This window comes from Tachysurus fulvidraco, chromosome 25 (genome assembly GCF_022655615.1).
Source record: "Tachysurus fulvidraco isolate hzauxx_2018 chromosome 25, HZAU_PFXX_2.0, whole genome shotgun sequence".
Lineage (NCBI taxonomy): Eukaryota > Metazoa > Chordata > Actinopteri > Siluriformes > Bagridae > Tachysurus > Tachysurus fulvidraco.
In genome coordinates, this window is record NC_062542.1 from 9,741,402 (window position 1) to 9,762,849 (window position 21,448).

Consider the following 21,448-nt stretch of genomic DNA (forward strand, 5'->3'; position numbering starts at 1 on the left):
CAATGTGAACTCTAAAATCGTGACTTGATGCATGAACTTGGATGAGTTGTTGAAGCCTCCAACTTGTAGACTAAGCAAAACTTCGGGGCAAATAATTTGCTTCGATGATTTATTGTATTTGAGTTACTCCGGGAATCGTTTTAGCCTCAGAATGATTCCTCAGAATAAAGTCATAAATTTATTGGCCATTGTTATGGCTTTAAGACGTGGTGTTCTGTCCTTATGTCACAGAGTCTGCCTAGTGTTTTTCTTTCAGCTCCACTTTGAAGTGACTATGTGCTAAGCACGATCAACATGTATTAGCAAAATAGGTACAGTAGGACATCTTGGAAAATGGCACAGAGAGATGCAGAATCTGTTAAATAAGTAATTGTGTGCACATCCCACATTCTGGCAGGTGCAGGACAAAAGAAACTGCTAAAGTGAAAAACCCTGGCCTGAAGAAGACCAAACATTGTCAAAACATTGCTTTTTAATAAATAAATAAATATGGGAGTTTAAACAGTGTTGCGGATATTAAAATTTTTTTCACGGAGAGATGCAGAAACATGCTAGTGTGCTGTCCTCAAATCAGCTAAATATGTTTTGCTATTCATTCGGTGCTATGCATTGGATGAATTTCATTTGAGAGTTGTGTCTGGGTTGAGGTGTTGTGACAGTTCTTCTTTACTTTGGTAGAAGTTCTTCCTTTGCGTCTAACCAAATTTGTAATATTTTATTTTATTTGTACAGCAGCTAGTGGAGCAATTAGTACACCCTGTAGTGCGTCATATCATGTGAAGGGCATCACATTTAAATGTACATACCAAATTAAGACTTTTATTTTGTAGGTTGGTTTATTTTATTTTTTCTGGGTGTTGAACTTGTCTGCTCGGCCACTTAAAAAAAACCAAAAAAAAAAAACAATAGCTCAGCAGGAGTGTGTGCAAGACTCGACTATTTCACAATAAACGTTTCCTACGTGTGACAAGATGGTAACTGTGAATTAGATAATGGTGTATTATAGATTGGACCTTTTTATATTTCTAAAATGGAAAGATTAAAAGAATGTAGCTAGTAAGTTTTTGATTATGTTTAAACATTGTTATACTTTATATAATAAATAATATTGCTGTTTTTTATGTATCAGTTGTGCAACATACTTGGTACATTTCACTAAAACCTGTTTTTGGATTGGAAAGTAAACAATGTTTAACAATTCTAACAATGTTTAACAATTCTAACAATGTTTTACTCACCACAGTACATTAGCTCATAAGTGTGAAAGTAGAAAAAGAGAAAAAGTCTAAATGTGTAAGTGTATTATGTATATGAATCGCTTTCAGAATGAAACCTTGTATTTTAACTTCTACAATTATTAAATATACTAGCCGATAGAATATTCTAATTAAAATGAGAAGTTCTGTGATCCTTTTGCATACAGAGCAGTGTAAATCATTGGTAGCCCAGGTTGTTGCATCATTTTTCTTTTTGCTTGCATGTTTATCTCCTGCTTTTGCATTTCTTAGCAGAAGTGTGTAGGAGTGTTTTTGCATGCGTGAAAGTTTGTGTGCGTGCATGTGTGTGTGTGAGAGCAAGCATGTGTGTGTGCCTGTATTTGTGTGTGTTTGGGAGCTGTGACTCACTCCCTCTGTCCCAGCCACCTCACAGATGGTCATCTCCATTACCAGGGCAACTAAAAACTCAACCGTGTCTGTGTTCATGTATTGTAAGCTCATCTAATTGGATGAGAATGGAGGATGCACAATCACACTATGACACTGTTAAAAATAGCCCTATTAGTATTGGTTTCATTTAATAGTAATTCTTTTGGTCTGAACTCTTGTGTCTGGGTTTCATATTATTTATAAACTAATCATTTTGTGATGCTGTGTATATTTTTGCCAATATCGAATACTGAAGCTGTTCATTTGAATGATTTATGTATGATTATGTTCATGATAAAGGGCAATGATGAACTGAGCCAAGATTTCAAGTCAAGCATACAATAGGCTTACATCACATAGCCTCACATGTTATCAGAGAAAATGAGCATTGTATCAGATTGGTAAAATGCACTTACTGATGAGAGTTGATCATATTGATTGTTTATTCTTTAGCCATGAGTGTGTAAAACACACACTGTATTGCTGTCTGTGTAGAATATCGTTTTTACTCATATTTTGAAGTAGCCTTGGATTCTGCGGTAGCTTGAATGTTGACATATCAGTGTTTACTCTTCTATGCTACAAGCAGGTATTGTGACACATAACTGTTTTGTTGCATCATATGCAGACAGGAAGATAAATAGAAACAGAAAGAATGAGAGAAAGAGAAAGTGGTGGACACTAAACACTTAATTTGTTATTCCACACAGATGTTCTATTTTCTGTATGCGTCTTGCTGCGGCTGCCACACTATAATATTTACACAGTTATACCACAGCACTGTTCTTTACTGTTGAATTATAATTGGCCAGAAGGTATTGATTGATTTTCTCTAGCACATTTCTGACAGTAGTGATGGCTATTATTCATTCACAGGGATTTATAATAAATGGGTTAAAAAAATGGTGTTGAAAAAATGTTTGTTTTAAAATAAGTAAATACCTTTAAGGAGACATTTATTTATGTAATGGAAAAAGTTCAGGACAGAAGAATACTTATCGTCTCATTTTATTTATAGTGAAAAAAAGAGATGCAGACGAGGGAGCGGTATTTTGTTGGTAATATAATAATATAAGTGGTAACAGCAAATCCTTTCTCACGGACAAGCCACAACACTAAAAGTAGCTATAAACAGGTTAAAACTTTATGACTTTGGCATGATAACAGTAACTTTGCTTTACGTAAGGTCTTGTTACACAGCCATGTTGTGGATTACTTTCCTATAACAGCGGGTATGCTTTACGTCAGATCTTGTTTCACAGCCATGTTGTGGATTACTTTCCTATAACAGCGGGTATGCTTTATGTCAGGTCTTGTTACACAGCCATGTTGTGGATTACTTTCCTATAACAGCATGCACCATTAGATTTTAATCCTTTCATATCTAATCTTATGTAGGGGAGGCTATGTGGCCAGATGTGCAAACTGTCCAGTGATGCTACTTTTGTCCAGTCAGTGAGCCTTTACAGGCTGCTATAAATTGTGATGTCCAAATCCATACTTGTTTAAATGGAAATTCTTGTCGGTAATATGGTGAATTGTAAATAAATCTGGGGCACACACAATGCACACAAACATGCTCAAGACCTCCTGATTCATTATAGGAGTAATTCACACAGACACAAGGCTTCAACATGACCTGAAACCAGAATCAAATTTTCTTCTGTTTTTCTGACTTCTTTCAACATCATAGTTTTGTATTCTAGCTCAAATGAGTCTCAGGAATCCTCAAACGTTTGGGGCAAATTTCCACAATTTGACATTATTCTATGATCCAACGCTTAACCACTTGTTTTATAGGATTGATATATAAATGGAGCAAAAAGTAATGAGTTACGTGCTGGTTTCAGTATAGTGGGAAGTTTTGTGTTTATTACAACAACAGGTTGGTGTGATATGGCCTCTGTGTAGCAGAGGGAGTTTACTAAACATATCACTTTGCACGTGCAAACAGTAACAGCGGCAATACAAATTGCATTGATCCTGAAGATCCTGAAAATGTAACTAAATAGAATATCATAGCTGAAATATCTCCCTCTTTCAGTTGGAACACCTGGAACTGTCAAATTTTCAGTGATTTCATTCAGTGATTTTGACTGCGATCTCTGAGTATAGACTGAAATGTATTTACTAATCTAGAAAACCTAGAAGACATACACAAGTGATGCAAGAGGTTTTTAAATTTCAACAATAATAAGAATAAAAACCTGGTTAGTGTTAGCACTCAATTATGGTCTGGATTAGTGTTTAGGTGTGTGATTTAGCACTTTTTTTTTTTATTACTGAAATATCCAACTTTAACACGTCATTTTAGTGAAAATACTAATGTTTTTATGTACCCCATTAATTTGAATATGGTTTGTCTGAGTGTAACTCCCAGTATTTATTTGATACTTTATTTGATAATCGGATATTTTTTAATATTAATTTTTAAACAAAATTAATAAAACAAAAGAGGATACTCTGAGTTAAAGAATAAAATTAGCATGTTTCCTATTTATTTAAAAGTGGTTTGTCTTAATGTGAATCAAATCAAGTCAGGTGGGTTTTTATTGCCATTCCTCTGTATAGCTCTCATATAGCTTTTAATTGTCATTTCAACCATATTGTTTCTGATGCAGTACACAGTGAAATGAAACCAGGTTTCTTCAGGATCAGGGTTCTACAAAAAACAACACAGAGCTAAGAACTTAAGTCCCAGTCCCATAAAGTGAACGTGTGCAACCTAATACGAGACAACAGTACGTGACAAAAGACAGTGCAAACATACAATACAAAACACTACAAGACAAACACAATATACACAGAATAGTGCTGACCAGTGTTCATACCCTATATAATAAAGTACAGTTGTAAACATATTCAAACTTAAGTAGTAGCAGCAGTTTAGATGAGGTATAAAAATGTGATGCACAAAAATCAATCAAAATTGGGTAAAGTACGAAAAGTAAAAAAGAGCGATGGAGCAGTGGCAACAGGCTGCATGCACGATTGTACATGCACAAAAAGATCATTTGAGAAACAGAAATTGAGTGAGTGATTGTACAGTCCAGTATAGTTCACACCATTGGGTGTGAGTGTGTGTTTAGTATAGTTCTTTTCTGTTTATTGAGGAGTCTGATGCCTTGACAGAAGAGACTATTGCACAGTGAGGTCGTAAAGGGCCCGAATGCTATGGTACCTTTTTCCAGATGGCAGGAGGGTGAAGAGAGAGAGAGAGAGAGAGAGAGAGAGAGAGAGAGAGAGAGTGTGTGTGTGTGTGTGTGTGTGTGTGTGTGTGTGTGTGTGTGTGTGTGTGTGTGTGCATCCACAATACTGTTGGCTTTGCGGATGCAGCATGTGTTATGAATGTCAGCGATGGAGGGAAGAGAGATATCGATAATCTTCTCAGCTGTCATCAGTATCCACTGCATAGTGTTTTACATGCAATCTTTTACTCTCACTGCGAATGCACTTTATCTGTAGCACTGATGGCATATCAGCTAGAAGTCAGTATGTGGCAATATATTACTGTCACGTAACATTTAGATGAGAAATTGAATGATTGTATATAATAACTTGCTAGTTCTCTGCTGTTTAGATGATGATATGAGGTATAAAGAACTGAATAATGCTATTAGAAAGTAAAGAAAAATAGACACCAACCTCTACAAACACAAGCAACAAAATACAAGGGAAAAATACATTTTTTATTGTTTTGATATAGGGAAAGTTCCATTTAAACATAATGAAAGAGATATCTAGCTAGTAGTTTATTAGTCAGATGGTTTAATAACTACAGCAGCAGTAATATCTACAGAGACGATCTCAGTATGGTTCATTAGCGGGTCCTTTTAGGGTGGTCTAAGCTCAAATGGGGTGTTCACATATACATGTTATATTGGCCTGAGGCTGCTTTTTACTCAGTGCAAAGTTTTGATGCAGTGCTTTTGACCTTTCTCAGCAGAGTGTAGATGATGCATGAAGTAAATTAAAGCTCACATTTGCTAGAAATAGAGAAATAGACTGCTGTACGAATGAAGGAGCTTGATATGACCATATATGACATCTTTTATCGATGTGATTTGTATGAAAATACATATAATGTATATAATATATAATGTTATATAGAAACAAAGAACCTTCTGATCAATTTGATTTTAGAATTCAAGCCCGCTGTGGTATAAAGTAAATGAATGCACACCTTCTGATTGAGGAATTCAAACAGCGCTGTGGAATTATTCAGGATTGTTTGGTCTCATTGTCTTGACACTCCCACTTGCGCTTCCCTCTGTTTTCTTTTCCGTGTCTCTGTGCAGTCTTCTCTAACTCATATTTATTATGCTCATCAGGTTTTCTCATGTATGCGTTTCGTGACAAGGCAGCAGTCCGCTATTTTGAGCATCTTACATAACAGGAATACATTTTGGGCCGCAGGGATAGATCTGAGGGATGCAGTACTGAAGAATGTACTGCATGTATTATGTTCTATGTTCTTAAGATAATAAAAAAATCTGTTTTAGCTACAGCCATATATACATAAATGTTTCTTCAGTTGAAACCATGAATTATTCACTGGCTTGATTATTCATAGAGGCTTGGGATGTATAATTTGTAGGGGTAATACACAGCCCAGTAAATAAGACTGGTCAGAAATAACATTTAAGATAGTTTTGTACATCCACAGGCCTCGACAGTCAGTAAATGTCCTTTTCACTGCACAATTACAGATAACCACTTCTGTACAATCTGTGAGATGATCTCAGATCTCAAAGCTAGATTCTCTAACACACTGTGAGATAACATGTTCTCCATGGCACATTACAAAATGAAGATTTTCTATCGATATGATTAAATAACTACGGAAACATGCAATGTGAGTTTATCGATGCTATTCTTTTTTTTTTTCCCTGTTTGAGCGCTTGTTTCTTTAACATTTGTCTTTGCCACTACTGTATTTCTAGCCATCATAAGAGTTTAAAACTAAAACTAAAATAGTTTAGTTTTATACTATTTTGATCTTCTATTAGTGAGCACTCACACTTTGAGACTTTGTCATGTTGTCATTGACTGACTTTTGTTACATTTGCACAAAATCAGCCACCACATCGAACCAAATAATTATTTTAGGGTGTTTTTTCCTCTGTGAGGGCAAACACACAAAATAAATCCAGCTTTAATCAGAGAAAAAAGTAGGATTTTTTTCTGGGTTCAGATTAGACCTGACAGATGGTGAATTCTCACACTCGTATTACACCAAAAAGATCTGTCTTTCACCTTCTACAGTACAGTATATATCATGACTAAGCCGAATATATCAACTAGAAATGAATTTGAAATAAAGACACTGAATGATGAACAGGGAAATAAATGGATTGATGGACAGAATGTGTTTAGGAGGATTAGCAGTGTTTTGGCTATGTTGCTATGCTGGTACTCAGCTTAATTGGAAGGAGGCTGTCTGCATGCATGTGTGTGTATACACAAATGTGTGTGCGTGCATGCAAGAGGAACCTTTTTTTAAGACCTTAAAAAGAAAAATACATGAGATTGTATTGATAGATGATAATAAGATGCTAATTCCGAAGATTAATCTGCAAGTTGTTCAGGGTGGATGTGTCTGAAGGGGCATGTGTGTGTGTGCTTTTGTGTGTGTGTGTGTGCGTGCAGGTGTGCATTTGTGCATGCAGGCATGTGTACTTGTGCACAAGTGTGTATTAGGCTGGGGACTTATCAAACACTATCTGCTGGGGACCACCTTATCCTCTAATAGCATATTATGTTTGTTTTCTTGGGTGTGTCAACAACTGTGCATGTATTACATTTTGTCATAAGAACATAGTTAGACCCCCATCCTCTCACTAACCACAGGCATGAAACTGAAAATGGATGAGGAAGCCATCTTATTTCATTTTTTCTTGTAGGGACTTGGGGATTGTAGGAATAGAACCTGACACCAGGTTTGAGCTTCATGTTGGATGTGGGACATATTTCTATGTAGTTTTGTTCATGTCATAGTAACACAGTTTCTACAATGACCCTAAGTCTCGAATTATACAGTATAAACACCTTAAAGAGACAACAAGCTCAAAAAAACAAAACAACAAAAACAACATACAATTTCAAACTGAAATAAGAACAATTTGTCAATTTGTAATTAAGGCATAATTTGTCTAAATTATAAACTTTATAAAGAAATTATTTTTCATTTAAGTGATCCCTTTAAAGCACTCTAATGGTTATTTCAATGTCATGATGGTTGATGTTTTAGTTATAGATCAGTTTCTCTAATTCAGCACTTGAGTGTTTCTAAGTAAATAGTTGTGATGTAATGTCAGAATTGAGTTTATATTCTTTCATTTGTTCATTCAGACACAAGCAACCAGTTTATCCTGGTTGTGGTGGATCCTGGGAACCGTGGGCAAGAGATCTTAATACACCCTGAGTGATGCTCACCTGAATGACAGTCACCTGAGCTAACTCCTACCCTTGGGGCCATGGAGCTTACAGTTACCCTGCTACCGCTGATGCTTCTTAGTAGTAAGCAGTGGGGTCTGCTGTGGTGTTTCATCCAGTGTGAAGTCCCACCTCGCCCCGTGCGAGTGTGTCCATGGTGCATCTGTCGATGAGTCAGTTTGTAAGGTTTTGCTTTCAGTACCTTCTGTACAGTCTGTAGTTCAGCTGGGCTCTTGTGTTTTATTTGTTGTGTGTAAACAGCTAGCACTAGTTTTGTCCTGCTTTTGCCATATTCTTGTCTAATCGTGAGATTCCTTTAAATCACTTAATTCGGTAATGATGTTTGCACTCTGTGTGTGTGTGTGTTTTCACTAAACATGGGGTATTGGAAATGTAGGTCAGGCTGATTGTGACTCCAGGGAGCAACTTTTACCAGAACCCATTAGATACAAGTTATTTGTAGACCTCTTTATTTTTCAGTTATTGAAGTTTGGATTAAGCCAGTTCGATTCAGTATGACTAATACAACCAGACCACTATGTATAAGTTTCTGTCTTCATTAACATTTTTAGTATTATTTTGGTGTAGGATATGATACAGGTCAAGAGCTTCAGTCAATCACACAAATATCAGAATGAAGAAAAGTGTAATCTTAATGACTTTGGATTTTGGTATCAGAAGGGCTGGTCAATAGTATACATGTATAAGTAAAAGAGGAAGGCTTGCTGGATCAAAATTTAGAACTTGTGCCTTTGGCCTAGCTGGAAGTGAGAACAATCTTCAAGCTTACCCTATTAGTTTTGCTTTTAGTGAGCTCATGCCAACAGAGATATGTACAATACACACCAACGCTGCAGCAGTGATTCACGCCTAGTGTTAGAAATGAAGTGTTATGAAAGCTCTTATCTGTCATAACTGCACACTTTTTTTTATTTTAGCACTAGTGCCATTAGAATTTTTATGCTGCCACAAAGACATCCCAGTCAATCAGTATGTGATCTGACATGCCCACACAGCCCACACAGTCTGACATGCCCACCCCCTGTAATGGGGATCTTTTGTAGATACTAAATATGATTAAAAAAGTAATTATAATTGATTTATTTATAATTTATAAGCATTTGAAGACATAAGTCCTGGGGCTTTAATGATTCAAAGAGAAAATAACTTTAAAAAAAAAATTAACTGAATGTGTTAGAACTATGAGTCAGTTGAGTATGTTTCCATGCTTGTTCCAATCTCATTTCTACGGTGGGCGAGAAGTGCAAAACACATTAACAATAAATCCAAAAACACGTCAACAAATCCGAAAATAAATTAACAAATCCAAAAACACATTAACAAATCCGAAAACACATTAACAAATCCGAAAACCCAACGACAATTCAGACAACCCGGAAATGGTAGGTATCGTTTTTGAATGGAAACTTACCGATCATCGTACTGCACTGTTTGCACCAGGTTGCACAGTTGCACTTTATGTGGCTAAGACTACTTACATGTCCTTAGCCCTGTCTTTGTTTTATGTAGCACCATGATTCTGGAGAAATGTTGTCTCATTTCACTGTGTACTGCAACAGCTTCTTGACTTGACTTGACATTGGACAAGACACCTGTCATTCAAGATATACAGGTGAATGAAAGGTGTCCTGTCCAATGATCGGTAAGTTTCCATTCGCAAACTATGCCTACCGTTTCCGGGTTGTCTGAATTGTCGTTGTGTTTTCAGATTTGTTCATTTGTTTTCGTATTTGTTAATATGTTTTTGGATTTGTTGTTGTGTTTTCGGGTTTGTTGTTGTGTTTTCGGGTTTGTTAATGTGTTTTGCACTTCTCGGCCACCGTACCTTTCAGGTAAATCTGTGTGAAATCACTGGCGTTCTCCCAACTGACCATGCCAGATTTATAAACTGTAGATGGTTTTCACACCAGACACATATGTTAAGGTCCAGGTCAGTGTGTGATTCTTCCTGGCGACCCAGCACCATTGATCTAATTCCAGACTTACTTGATCTTATTGAACAGTGCTTTTGCGTTCAACTTACTTCATCACAAATATGCATGAATACAATATGACAGTGCTTTTTGTTTGGTTTTTGTTATTTTGGTGCACCTCACAGACACCAATGCAAAAAAAAAGAAGTAGACTGGAAATGAGTGACACAGTCTGATGAATCATCATTTACATTATTTCCAATGGCAGGTCAAGTTTGTTTGGAGAACTCCCAAGGAAGCAAACAACTTGGACTGTCTAATACTGACTGTCAAACATAGATGTGGATCTGTGAAGATTTGGGCAGTTATATTTTAGTATTCTGCTGGCCCCATCATTAGCCCAAATGGTCATGTTACTGCCAGCAGGTATTTGGAAATTTTTACTGACCAAGTCAATCGTATGGTCCAAGTGTTGTTTGCAAGCATTGATACCATTTCTTAAGACGATAATGCGCCCATACACATAGCCAAAACAGTTCGGTCTTGGTTTGAGGAGCACCAGTATGAACCTTAATTCAGGTTTCCTGTTCCTGCCTCTCTGAAGCAATTAGAAGCTATTCTGCAAGATAAATGGTAAAATATCTACTAGAAGATATTCAGAAATTTTGAGTTTATTCCAAGAAGGAATTGTGGCCCAACACCTTATGAATAAAGAGATATTACATGTTTGATCAGTGTTCACATTATTTTGTCCAACCTCTGTGTTGGGCAATGTATTGTAGCTTGATGAGGCTGCATGGTGAGCACAAATGCACAGTGACTTAGTGAACAAAGTGTGAGTCTTTATTTACATAAAAGAAAGAAAGAGAGTGTGAGTCATAAGGGCCATTACAAATTAAATGAGGATATCAAGGGGATTCTTTGAGTAGAGTAGATTTTATAGCTTGGCTTTGAAGAAACTGAATGGTTTTAGACTAAAAACTCCATCAGCCTCCATCACATACAGGACTCTGATGGCCAGCTACTTATCCAAAAGCTATTTTTTTGTGAGCTAGAACAGCCACTTTGATATAGTCAACACTCTTAGGAAAAACAAATACACATAAACGCTGCAACATGTGGCCTTTTTAAGCAATCCACATTTGCATTGTAGGTTTTTATCTACTTGTGATGTAATATTATATTGTCAAATGCATTACAACAGAGGTTAGGTTCTTTTATTACCTGTATCTAAATAATGAATTAAGGCAATGCGCTTAATAAATAAACAGCCTGCCTCATCACCTGAAAGTGATATCACGACAGTTCATGTTCATGCTTACTCTTGTTGATCTCAAGGCAGCTTTCAGTGAACACAGTAGCAATTCATACTATTAAATGAGTCAGAATGTATAGGTAAGTATTTGCTATAGATCTTTCAATATACAGACATCGTATTGGAATGGCAAGCCTGATTTATTTGTTTTTGCTATGCACTGAAGACTTGAGTTTGAGAGCAAAAGATGAATGTGAGATGACAGGATTTCTGCTTTCATTTCCTGATATTTACATCTAGAACATATTTTGTTTGCCCCACCCATTTTTCAAGTGATCAAACTTATTGGAAATTATGACTGACAGGTATGTTTTGTTGCCCATGACAGACCTGTTAGATTGATTGTGTAAACTGTTAATAAGGCTGTCTATGGAAAAAAAACAATGCAAACTTGTTTGAAAGTTTAGTTTTAAGTTGGAAAAAAGGAGGGAAACTCTATCAGAACCATTGTCCTGAAAAAGAAAGAAATCACTTGTGTACTTACATCAAGACATTAGATTAGCCAATCATCATCAATTACCCAAAACACAAAGGACAAAAAAACAAAGGACTTCATCTGGGTGAAATGTCCAATCACCCTACTTTAGCCTAATTGTGCTTTATTCCAAATTAATAGTTTTTAACACCCCTAGATGTACCAGAATATGACATTTGAATGATCAGAAAATGAAATTCTGATCTCATGTCACCTCATATTTATCTTTAGATCTCAAACCCAAATGGTTTAGTGTGTAGAAAAAACAAAAGAATAGTTTTGGAGTCTAATAGTTTTGGAGGGGACTTGTGCCCCTGATAGGAACATGTACATCATTGTGGTAATACATTTTGAATACATATTCAATGCATTCAATACATATTTATGTTGTGATACCTGTTAAGTAAATTATGTTATTCACTACCTTTACACCCAGTTATATGGCCTTTTTGGCAACTGAAAAAATGCACATGCAAGCAAGGCAGGCTAAGTTATTGTGTGTCTATCCTTGATATTTTTCTGTACAGTCTATGGTCATATTTGGACATTGACAGGTTGCTTATACTTAATAGGAACTGAAATTAAATAATTAATAATACTACAATGTTCAGAATTTTAGCTTTAATTTGAGGGTAGTTGCATGCAAATCAGACTGCCTTCCTGTCCAGTGTATACTCTGGCAGATAGGCTCCAGGATTTCTGTGACCCAGTGGGATAAACGGTTTTGTGAAAGGATGGATGGATCCAAATCAGATGAACAGCACTTTTTATATGTTTTTTTTTAAGGGATCAAATAATCATACAGTTGACTTACGAAAGTTTGGCCAAATCAGTTATTGTTATTTATTGTTAACTTAATGTTATTAGACCCAAAAGATGACATCTAGGATGACAGAAAAATTCTTAAGATGGTGAAGCAGTACCCTTTTACAACAGCTGGTCAAATCTAGAACACCCTTCAGGAGGTAGGCCCTATTGGTGGAAAATGTCAACAATCAAGAAAAGATTTCACCAGATTAATTACAGCGGGTTTGCACCAAGATGTAAATTATTGGTAAACATCTAATTAATTCATGATTGGTAGTCGAAAATAAATAATAATGAAGGATGTTGTAATTTCAGGTCATGGAGCATTGAGGGGATTCTTTTAGCGCTTGTAGTTAATGTTCATTAACTGAGCATGTGCTGTGCAGCCCATGTGTTTCTCATGGCCATGACAGTGACATGTGTGCAGTGAGTGTCCCACATTGGTTCTAAAATCAAACATCTGTCCTTAATTAATTGTGATCAGTGGTTATAATTTAGAGTAGAGTGAGTTATTTAATATTATATTCTCTGCGGAGTTAAACTACGCTAAAGATGTCTCTTTTGGAAAACATATGCATGTGATGATTGTTAAATAGGTTAATAACAAATGACGTCTGACGTCTTAATGATGTCTCGTAACCCAATTTTTACTAGATGTTGCTTTCAACTAACCTCTGCAAAATATGGAACTAATCCTGATTAGCCATCTTCTGATCATGAGACACAAAGTTATTTTGCTTGTTTTTCGATAATCAAATGTGGTCCAGTGTACTGTGGAAAGTACCATTGGAGTTAAAGCAATTATTTATGGCTCATTTGCAATAACTGTGTGATTACATTTTTACACTGATGGTATACTAATTAAGATTTTTTGTCCATGATAAAAAAATAGATCGGTTTTCATCCCTTTGTATCTCTCTCTATGGATATATGGTCTTGCACATTTACAAATCTATATTCTTTTGTTGTCAGGCCTTGGATCAGGACAGGACTTCACTGCAGAAAGTTAAGAAGTCTGTCAAAGCTATCTACAGTTCTGGCCAAGGTAAAGAATTCCCCACACATGAAGCACCTCTTGTAAATCAACACACTCATGTACACACATGGTAAATAAAAACACCTTAATGAGACCAATGCCTGCAACACTGGGTAGATGTGATGAGAGTTTATTTAAAGTGCAAAGGTTTGGTTGTCGCCACAATGAAACTCACTCCTCACATAGTATCTAGCTAGGCATGGCTTTGACTGTTTTTCTGATGGGCTAGAACATAGTAAGGTTTGCAGTTTAGCTAGAAAGGTAGGCAGTATGTCTTATACTTATAACTTGTTATAATTCATTGATGGACATTGATTCATTGATGGACCTTGTTGGCTAAAGAGACGAGGACAGCATTTAGGACACAGCTGAAAATCAAGAAGTGAAATTTTTTTAATTTAGAAACCCAAATCTCTGACGAACTTCTGTGGTTATTTCTACTTCATTTCAGCCAGTTGAAGATCCTTAGTAGTCTAAACAAATTAGTTGCACAGCTGAGTAAGTACCATATCACACGAAGAGCACTAGAGCCAAGGTTTGAGAGAACAGATGACCCTGGGTCACATTTTAGAATTGTTTGGCTGTACGTGATGTTGGGTGATTGGCTCATCAGACTTTTATAGTTTTACCTAACATTATGTCACGGTACTTTTTATTCTGATTGGTAAAATCTGATTATTTTATATACCACATCAATGTGTGGTATATAATGTATTTAATTTTGATGGTATTTCATGTTGAATTATCTGATGGTCTGCATTGTTTTTATATAACAGCACAGGTAGTTCCTACTGTAGCATTAATTATGGGTTGATATTAATGTACTTGTTGTAATAAAATTAATATGTCTGTAGTAACAACATATCCACAGGGACACAGTGGGCACTCATAAAATCTAAGACTAATCTAAGTATTCAGTCCCCTGAGCTTATATTACTGTATTACAAATGGTGATTTAAAATTTCATTCTGTTTAATATTTCATTTTAACACACTGAAACTCAAAATCAATTATTTAAAGGTGAAGTTTTTTTCCCCCTGAAATATTTTTGTTAAAAATAAAAACTGAAATATCATGCTGTGGGGATGCTGAGGGAATACTTTTGCAAGGCACTGTAATTGTTTATGGTAATGTATGTTGTTAAGAGATATTTACTTAGGTGTCCGTACTTTATAACAGGTAGAGATCAATCTGTCATTGAAATTTAACTGACACAGAAATGTCTTCAGGACTTCTTGAATTCTCTCTAAAATAACCGTACTTGTTTATATTAAATCCAAGAAAGAGGATAAAAGAGAAGCTGAAGAGAGGGAATGACTATAGCTGCTATATGGAAATTAATAGATAATAGGTACTTGATCTGGTAAATTCTGTGGTATAAGCAGAATTAAACACACCTTTGGGTTGGTAACACACCTACCGTATCACTCCCCATCATTATTTCTTACATTGACAATCTTGTTAAAATATAGCACAACAATATAAACTCATCAGATAAGTCAGTTATCTTTTAACACTTTCTGCAGATAAAGGTATGATGTGCAAAATTTCACAACTTTTTCCTTTCATTTTTACCATTTGCTTGTGTTTTTAAGCGGTCGAATTAATACTGCGATAGCTTATTATTTTTAGACTATTTGTCATACTGTAACACCCCTAGATTTGAATATCTGAAAAATAATCATGGTTGTGCTTGCGTGTGTCTGTCTAGACCATCTTCAGAATGAGGAGATGTATGCTCAGGCACTGGACAAGTTTGGCAGTAACTTCATGAGCCAAGACAACTCTGACCTGGGAACAGCCTTTGTTAAGTTCTCCACTCTGACAAAGGAGCTCTCATCCCTGCTCAAAAACATGGTGAGCTTTTTCATTAATTCAGGTTCCATAAATTAAAGCTTTGAGTTTTGAGTGACTAGCTTTATTAATCAGGAAACTTTTTGTGTGGGCCTTTTTTTTTAGTATTGATTAAAAATTGGAATTCAACATCATGTTTCATTTCATCACAGTATATCGATGAGGTTTAGGCTGTATCAGCTGCTGGAGGAGCACTTCATAGTGTTGTACACAGGTTGCTCTGCGATGGTGTTGGAACCTACTTGCATGGCAAGCACAAAATGTGTGAATGTCTGTATGATTGTGTGCTTGTAATTGTGGGAACAAGATTTGCTCTCATTTCTTGGCAGTAGCATTGAGAAAAGTGTCAAATATATTAAGTAGGAAATGCAGCACAAACTACTTCTCGTCTTGTTCATATACACACATTCTCTCTCTCCTTCTCTCTTTCTCTACTTATCTCTTTCTCCTTCTTTCTCTCTCTCTCTCTCTCACGCATACTCACACTTTCACACTAACACACACACTCTCTCTCTCTCTCTCTCTCTCTCTCTCTCTCTCACACACGCACACACACACACACACACACACACACACACACACACACACACAAAAAAACCATGCAAGCAGTGTCTGCAGAAGTGGAGTCATGCTTCTATGTGCCATCTCTCAGCTTGAGTCTGGATGATAGAAGTAAAAATATCTTTTCTCCCCTACAGTCTCCTCTCTCGCTCTCTGCTGTCTCTCTCACTCTCTCTCTCTCACACACACACACACACACACACACACACACACTGTATGTCCTTGTTTGGTCTCTAATATATGTCTGTTAAAGCATTGTTTTAAAGTCTTTGCTGTCACAGACAAATCACACAAACAGTTATGCTTTTTCAATGTCTTTTTATTTAGTCTATTGATTGAAACTAGTAATCTGCTTTATTTCCTGTTAAATATTGGTAGGTCTCTACACTTGATTCATTTCAGGATTACACTAAAGGCTAACACCCAACGTGTAGAGTTTCTGGTGTGAATTCTGTGTTACTGCCTAGTGTGAAAATGTTGAGAGCTTCTATATTATTTCAGTATTTTGTCTATGGCCGTTTATTTTGACCTGCATGTTATATAATTCTTTTGCTGTGAGTTTTAATGGCTGTGTGTGTTGATTGGCACTCATACAATGCAAAAGAGTATTTGAGACATACCCAGTAACCTCACACAGTACTGTGAATAGGAACAGGAAAAGATTATGTGTAGACTCTATTAGTGTACTGTCAGTTCTTATTGATAGTCAAATTTATCACATACACATCTTCATGGGCTTGGTCCTACACCCTGTTCTATAGATCTATTGCAGGTTGGGGAGCTCAGCGTGGATACACTCAGCTAATTGCACCACCCTCTGGAGAGCTTGCCTATCCTGCTTGGTGCTCTGATGCTCTCCGTCAGGATGCTATCAATGTTGCAAGTGTAGAAAGTCCTTAGCATCTGAGAGAGCTGTTTAAATCCTTTACGTGTCTAAGGTGGTAACAACACTGCTGACCGTTCCGTTTAATGCAGATGTATCCATACTAGAGGTTGTGACCCAGCTACAAATGGGGCCGTAAGAGCAACCTGCAGTCTCCTTTGTTTCATTCTTTCACTTTACTAATTTTTATTAGAAACATCAAAGCCAGATTTTGTGTGCTGTTTTGAAATGTTTCTTGGATTCACATTATTTTACACATTTATTTAAAAATAAATAAATAAATTACATGCTGCGGTTGCTTAGTTGAAGCTCAACAACAAAATTGGACACATTTTCCCAACCATCTACCTCTAAATGTACTCCTGTTTTTTGTCTAATCACATACTTTACAAATCTACAGTATTTTCTGCACCATAAGGCGCACCGGATTATAAGGTGCAGTCTCAATTACGGGGTCTATTTCTGTACTTATCCCTTACATAAGGCGCACCGTATTATAAGGCGCATGCTAAAACATACGGTATACAAAAAAAGGTAACAGAAGCAAAACAGTGAGTTTAGTTGAACTTTAATCTACTTTTTAACAATACACACACTATTTTTTAATCAATCTTCTCCCACAAGTCCTCATCTACTGTGTCTTCTTAACTTGGAGCAGTTCATTTTCTTGCTTCCTCCACTTCCGAACCATAGATACATTGATATTGAATTCTTTCTTTCAGTTGCTCCATTCCCATTTACAACCGTGTAACTGATAGCCTGTAGTTTGAATAGTGCCTCGTAAGCATCTGATTTTTATTGGCGGATGGCAAGCCAACTTAAGGTGCATATACCGCCACCTACTGGACTGGAGTTTGGTGCGCATAATGGTTAGGAAGAAACAAATGTTGTTTTGCAACATACCGGTATTATACCTACCGGAGGCGTGGTGGAGGTAAGCGTACGTATTACGTAATGTTCTCTGATTGGTTTATTGCTGCCAGCGTACATAGTATATGTATTACGTCCCTGTGTCAGCGGGAAATGGTCCAACAGTCTATCAAGCAGAGCGCTTATCAAAGTCGCACAACAACATTTTTACAGATTTTTGGAACTCAGTGCACACACAAGGCGCAGCGGCCAATTTTTGAGAAAATTTAACGCTCTTAGGTGCGCCTTATAGTGCGGAAAATACGGTAAATTGTTATTGAGTGCTAACAGTTAATGTTTTTTTATTGTTATTATTTTGGTTAGTGTTTTAAACACCTCCAATGTACCCTGTGTCATCTAACATTTCTAGATTAATAATAGCTTTGAATTTAAGGTCCTGAGGTTTTGATTTGAGGTAAAACCTGTGATTGCCTGAGTCACCTCAGACTTGCTCATAGGGGAATAAATACATATACATTGTGAACTATATACATCTAATAATAACCTAGAATTTTTATTCTGTTAATTCTTATTTCTTTTATTATTCGTTATTTCCTTTATCATTAATTATGTCTACCTTCTGCTCTATGTTTATGTTCTGTAAAGCTGCTTTGAGACAAGTTTTGTAAAAAGCGCTATACAAATAAACTTGAATTGAATTGAATTGATTGTGGTGGAAGGTTAAAGCTCACCAATATTTTTTTACACCATTGACCATAAAATTACTAAACACTGTCTTGTTTAATTTGGAAATCTATGGACAGGAACAGACAGGGATGTGTTGGCTTTGTCCTAACTAGTGAATGTCGCTTTAAAATCTTCCTCATTTAAGTATGATAGGCAGAAAGTGTGTGTGAATATTGCTGCTTGTGTTGCTGCTGCCACTAATCATGTGTCAGTTATAAACCATCCCATTATATACACACTTCCCATTGCTCTGGGAGTCAGTGCAAAGAGTACAAAATGTTTTTATTTACTTGCATTACACATTCTTGTGCAATCAACATCATAAAAAAAGCTTACATGTAGAAAATTTATAATGTTCATTTGATTATGGAAAGTTTGTATTAAGGCTTCACAAAATGGCTGATGATGCCATTTTGAGAACACTGAAGCATGAATTCTCTCTCTCTCTCTCTCTCTCTCTCTCTCTCTCTCTCTCTCTCTCTTTCTCACTCTCTCTCTCTCTCTTTACAGCTTCAGAACCTGAATCATAATGTGATCTTCACACTGGACTCTCTGCTGAAAGGAGACCTGAAAGGTGTTAAGGGGGTGAGAGTTATAGGCCGACACATTCACAGACACTAATTGCAAAAAAATAATTATAAAAAATTGGTCTCTGGCTGAGGACTAAGCAGCAGAGGGGGGGTGGGGGTGGGGTGGCATTGTTTGGTTGGCAGAGAGAGTGCTTAAAGGGGTATAGAGTTTATCAGATAGAAAGACTGTGTATATATAAATAGTTTTATTGAAATTATTGAAACTGGGAATGAACTTTGGCCTGATGTAGCATCTTAAAGGCATTATCATCATTAGTACACCACAATATATTATATCAATACCACACCACTGAGTTGCTCAGAATTCCCATTCCAGCTATGAATCTGTAAACAAAACTACTCCGTTGGATTTGAGATAATTGCTAAATTTCTTTGGTTGATTATTTGAAGTTAGCAAAGTATGTTTCTTGTAAAATAAATCATTTGTTCGGTCATATTTCCCCAGGCCAATGCACATATTGCGTATATGTGGCTTCTTTGACAGAGCTATTAAGACATCCATTGTACACTTGTATGCATTATGTGGTTTTGTCCAAATGCAAATTTTCAATTTTCCATTTAAACCCTTAACCAGTGCAGGGTGATGGATGCAGTGCAGAATATAACTAGTGCTTTTGACAGCTATATGTGGAGGAACTGAATTACAGTGACCGTGAATACACCACTACATTTTAATTTGATAGGTTAAAATTGCAGATGAAATCACTGAACAAATATAACTTTTGCAACTTTTTTACTTTTCTCTGGTGATTCTTAAGTGTGCCCACATCACCTGATAGCTATACTATACTATACTATACTATACTATACTATACTATACTATACATTTACATTTACATTTACATTTACAGCATTTGGAAGATGCCCTTATCCAGAGCGAAGTACATAAGTGCTTAAATCTCTACCATTGAATACATTAATGCTGGCTCACTAGGATGCATACTTAAGATACCATGAGTTTAAAACATTTGTTCAAAGTTACAATGAAAAAGTGTCAAAGGTTGTTTTTTTTTAAATGCAAAAGATAGGGAAAGAAGTGCTAGTTGAAGGGTTTCCTGAATTAGTAGGTCTTCAACCGCCACTTGAAAATAGCCAGTGACTCAGCTGTCCGGACCTCTAGGGGAAGTTCATTCCACCACCTTGGTGCCAGAACAGAGAAGAGTCTTGTAGTATACTTGCCTCTTACCCTGAGAGATGGTGGAACCAGTCGAGCAGTGCTGGTAGATCGGAGGTTGCGGGGTGCAGTGTGAGGAGTGATGAGGGCTTTGAGGTAAGAGGGAGCTGGTCCATTTTTGGCTTTGTAGGCCAGCATCAGTGTTTTGAATCCGATGCGTGCAGCTACCAGAAGCCAGTGGAGGGATCGCAGCATGCAAGAATGCAAGTCTTGCAAGAACTTTGGAGGGTTGAAAACAAGCCGGGCAGCTGCATTTTGGATCATTTGCAGAGGACGGATTGCGTTCATAGGTAGACCTGCCAGCAGTGCGTTGCAGTAATTCAGTCTAGAAATGACAAGAGACTGAACAAGTACCTGAGCAGCCTGTGTGAACAAAAATGGCCGAATCCTTCTAATGTTGTAGAGAAGAAACTGACATGAGCGAGTCAAATTAGCAACATGAGAGGAAAAGGACAGTTGATTGTCTGTGGTTACCCCAAGGTTGCGAGCTGTGGCTGAAGGGGAGATCAGATCGTTGTGCAAGGATATAGCAAGATCATTTTTGCAATGTATGTCGTGATGAAATCCCTCGAGGTGGAAGCAAGCAATGGCATTTTAATACCACTAACATGATTAGGCATCTTAGAACACGCCATACAACTGAATATGCCGAGTATAAGAATCTAAACCAGCCGAAGCCAACAACATCCCCATCCCTCAACCAGCCGACTGTGAATTTAAACGACGTGAACCATACAGCAGGGATAGTACGAGGTGGAAAGACATCACATTAAGAATTATGGAATTCATTTGCCTCGACAAACAACCTCTAGCCGTGGGTTTTTTCTCTTTGGATTCCCCGTGACTGAAACATGCCGCTAAATGCGTTCACCAAAACCTCCGCAGAATGTGACCCTGTGAAATCCTGACAGTGTAGCACAATGTTGTGTCTTTCGAAGTTTGAGTCAATAAAGTGTGCTGTTAAGCTTAGCAGGGACATTGGACAGGCGTCTGCACTCCATATATCGCTTGTGAAGCTAATATATACACTATTCTTCAGAAGCCTGTCAATGTTTGTGTTCACTGTTTGGTACAGCGTGGGGAGACACACATCAGTTAGGTATTTCCTGCCTGGGGGGTCGTATCGTGGATCAAGGCAGCTT

At 36.9% G+C, this 21,448-nt stretch overlaps 1 protein-coding gene across 6 annotated transcripts in view; it reads left to right on the forward strand.

Moving 5' to 3' along the window:
* asap1b (ArfGAP with SH3 domain, ankyrin repeat and PH domain 1b) overlaps positions 1 to 21,448 on the forward strand; it is a 74,635-nt gene that overhangs the window by 13,120 nt on the left and 40,067 nt on the right. For all 6 annotated transcript variants that reach the window (XM_027172975.2, XM_027173001.2, XM_027173010.2 and 3 more), the window contains 3 exons: positions 13,585 to 13,657; positions 15,360 to 15,505; positions 19,053 to 19,127. In XM_027172975.2, coding sequence (XP_027028776.1) covers positions 13,585 to 13,657; positions 15,360 to 15,505; positions 19,053 to 19,127 — 294 coding nt within the window. The remainder of the gene's footprint in view (positions 1 to 13,584; positions 13,658 to 15,359; positions 15,506 to 19,052; positions 19,128 to 21,448) is intronic.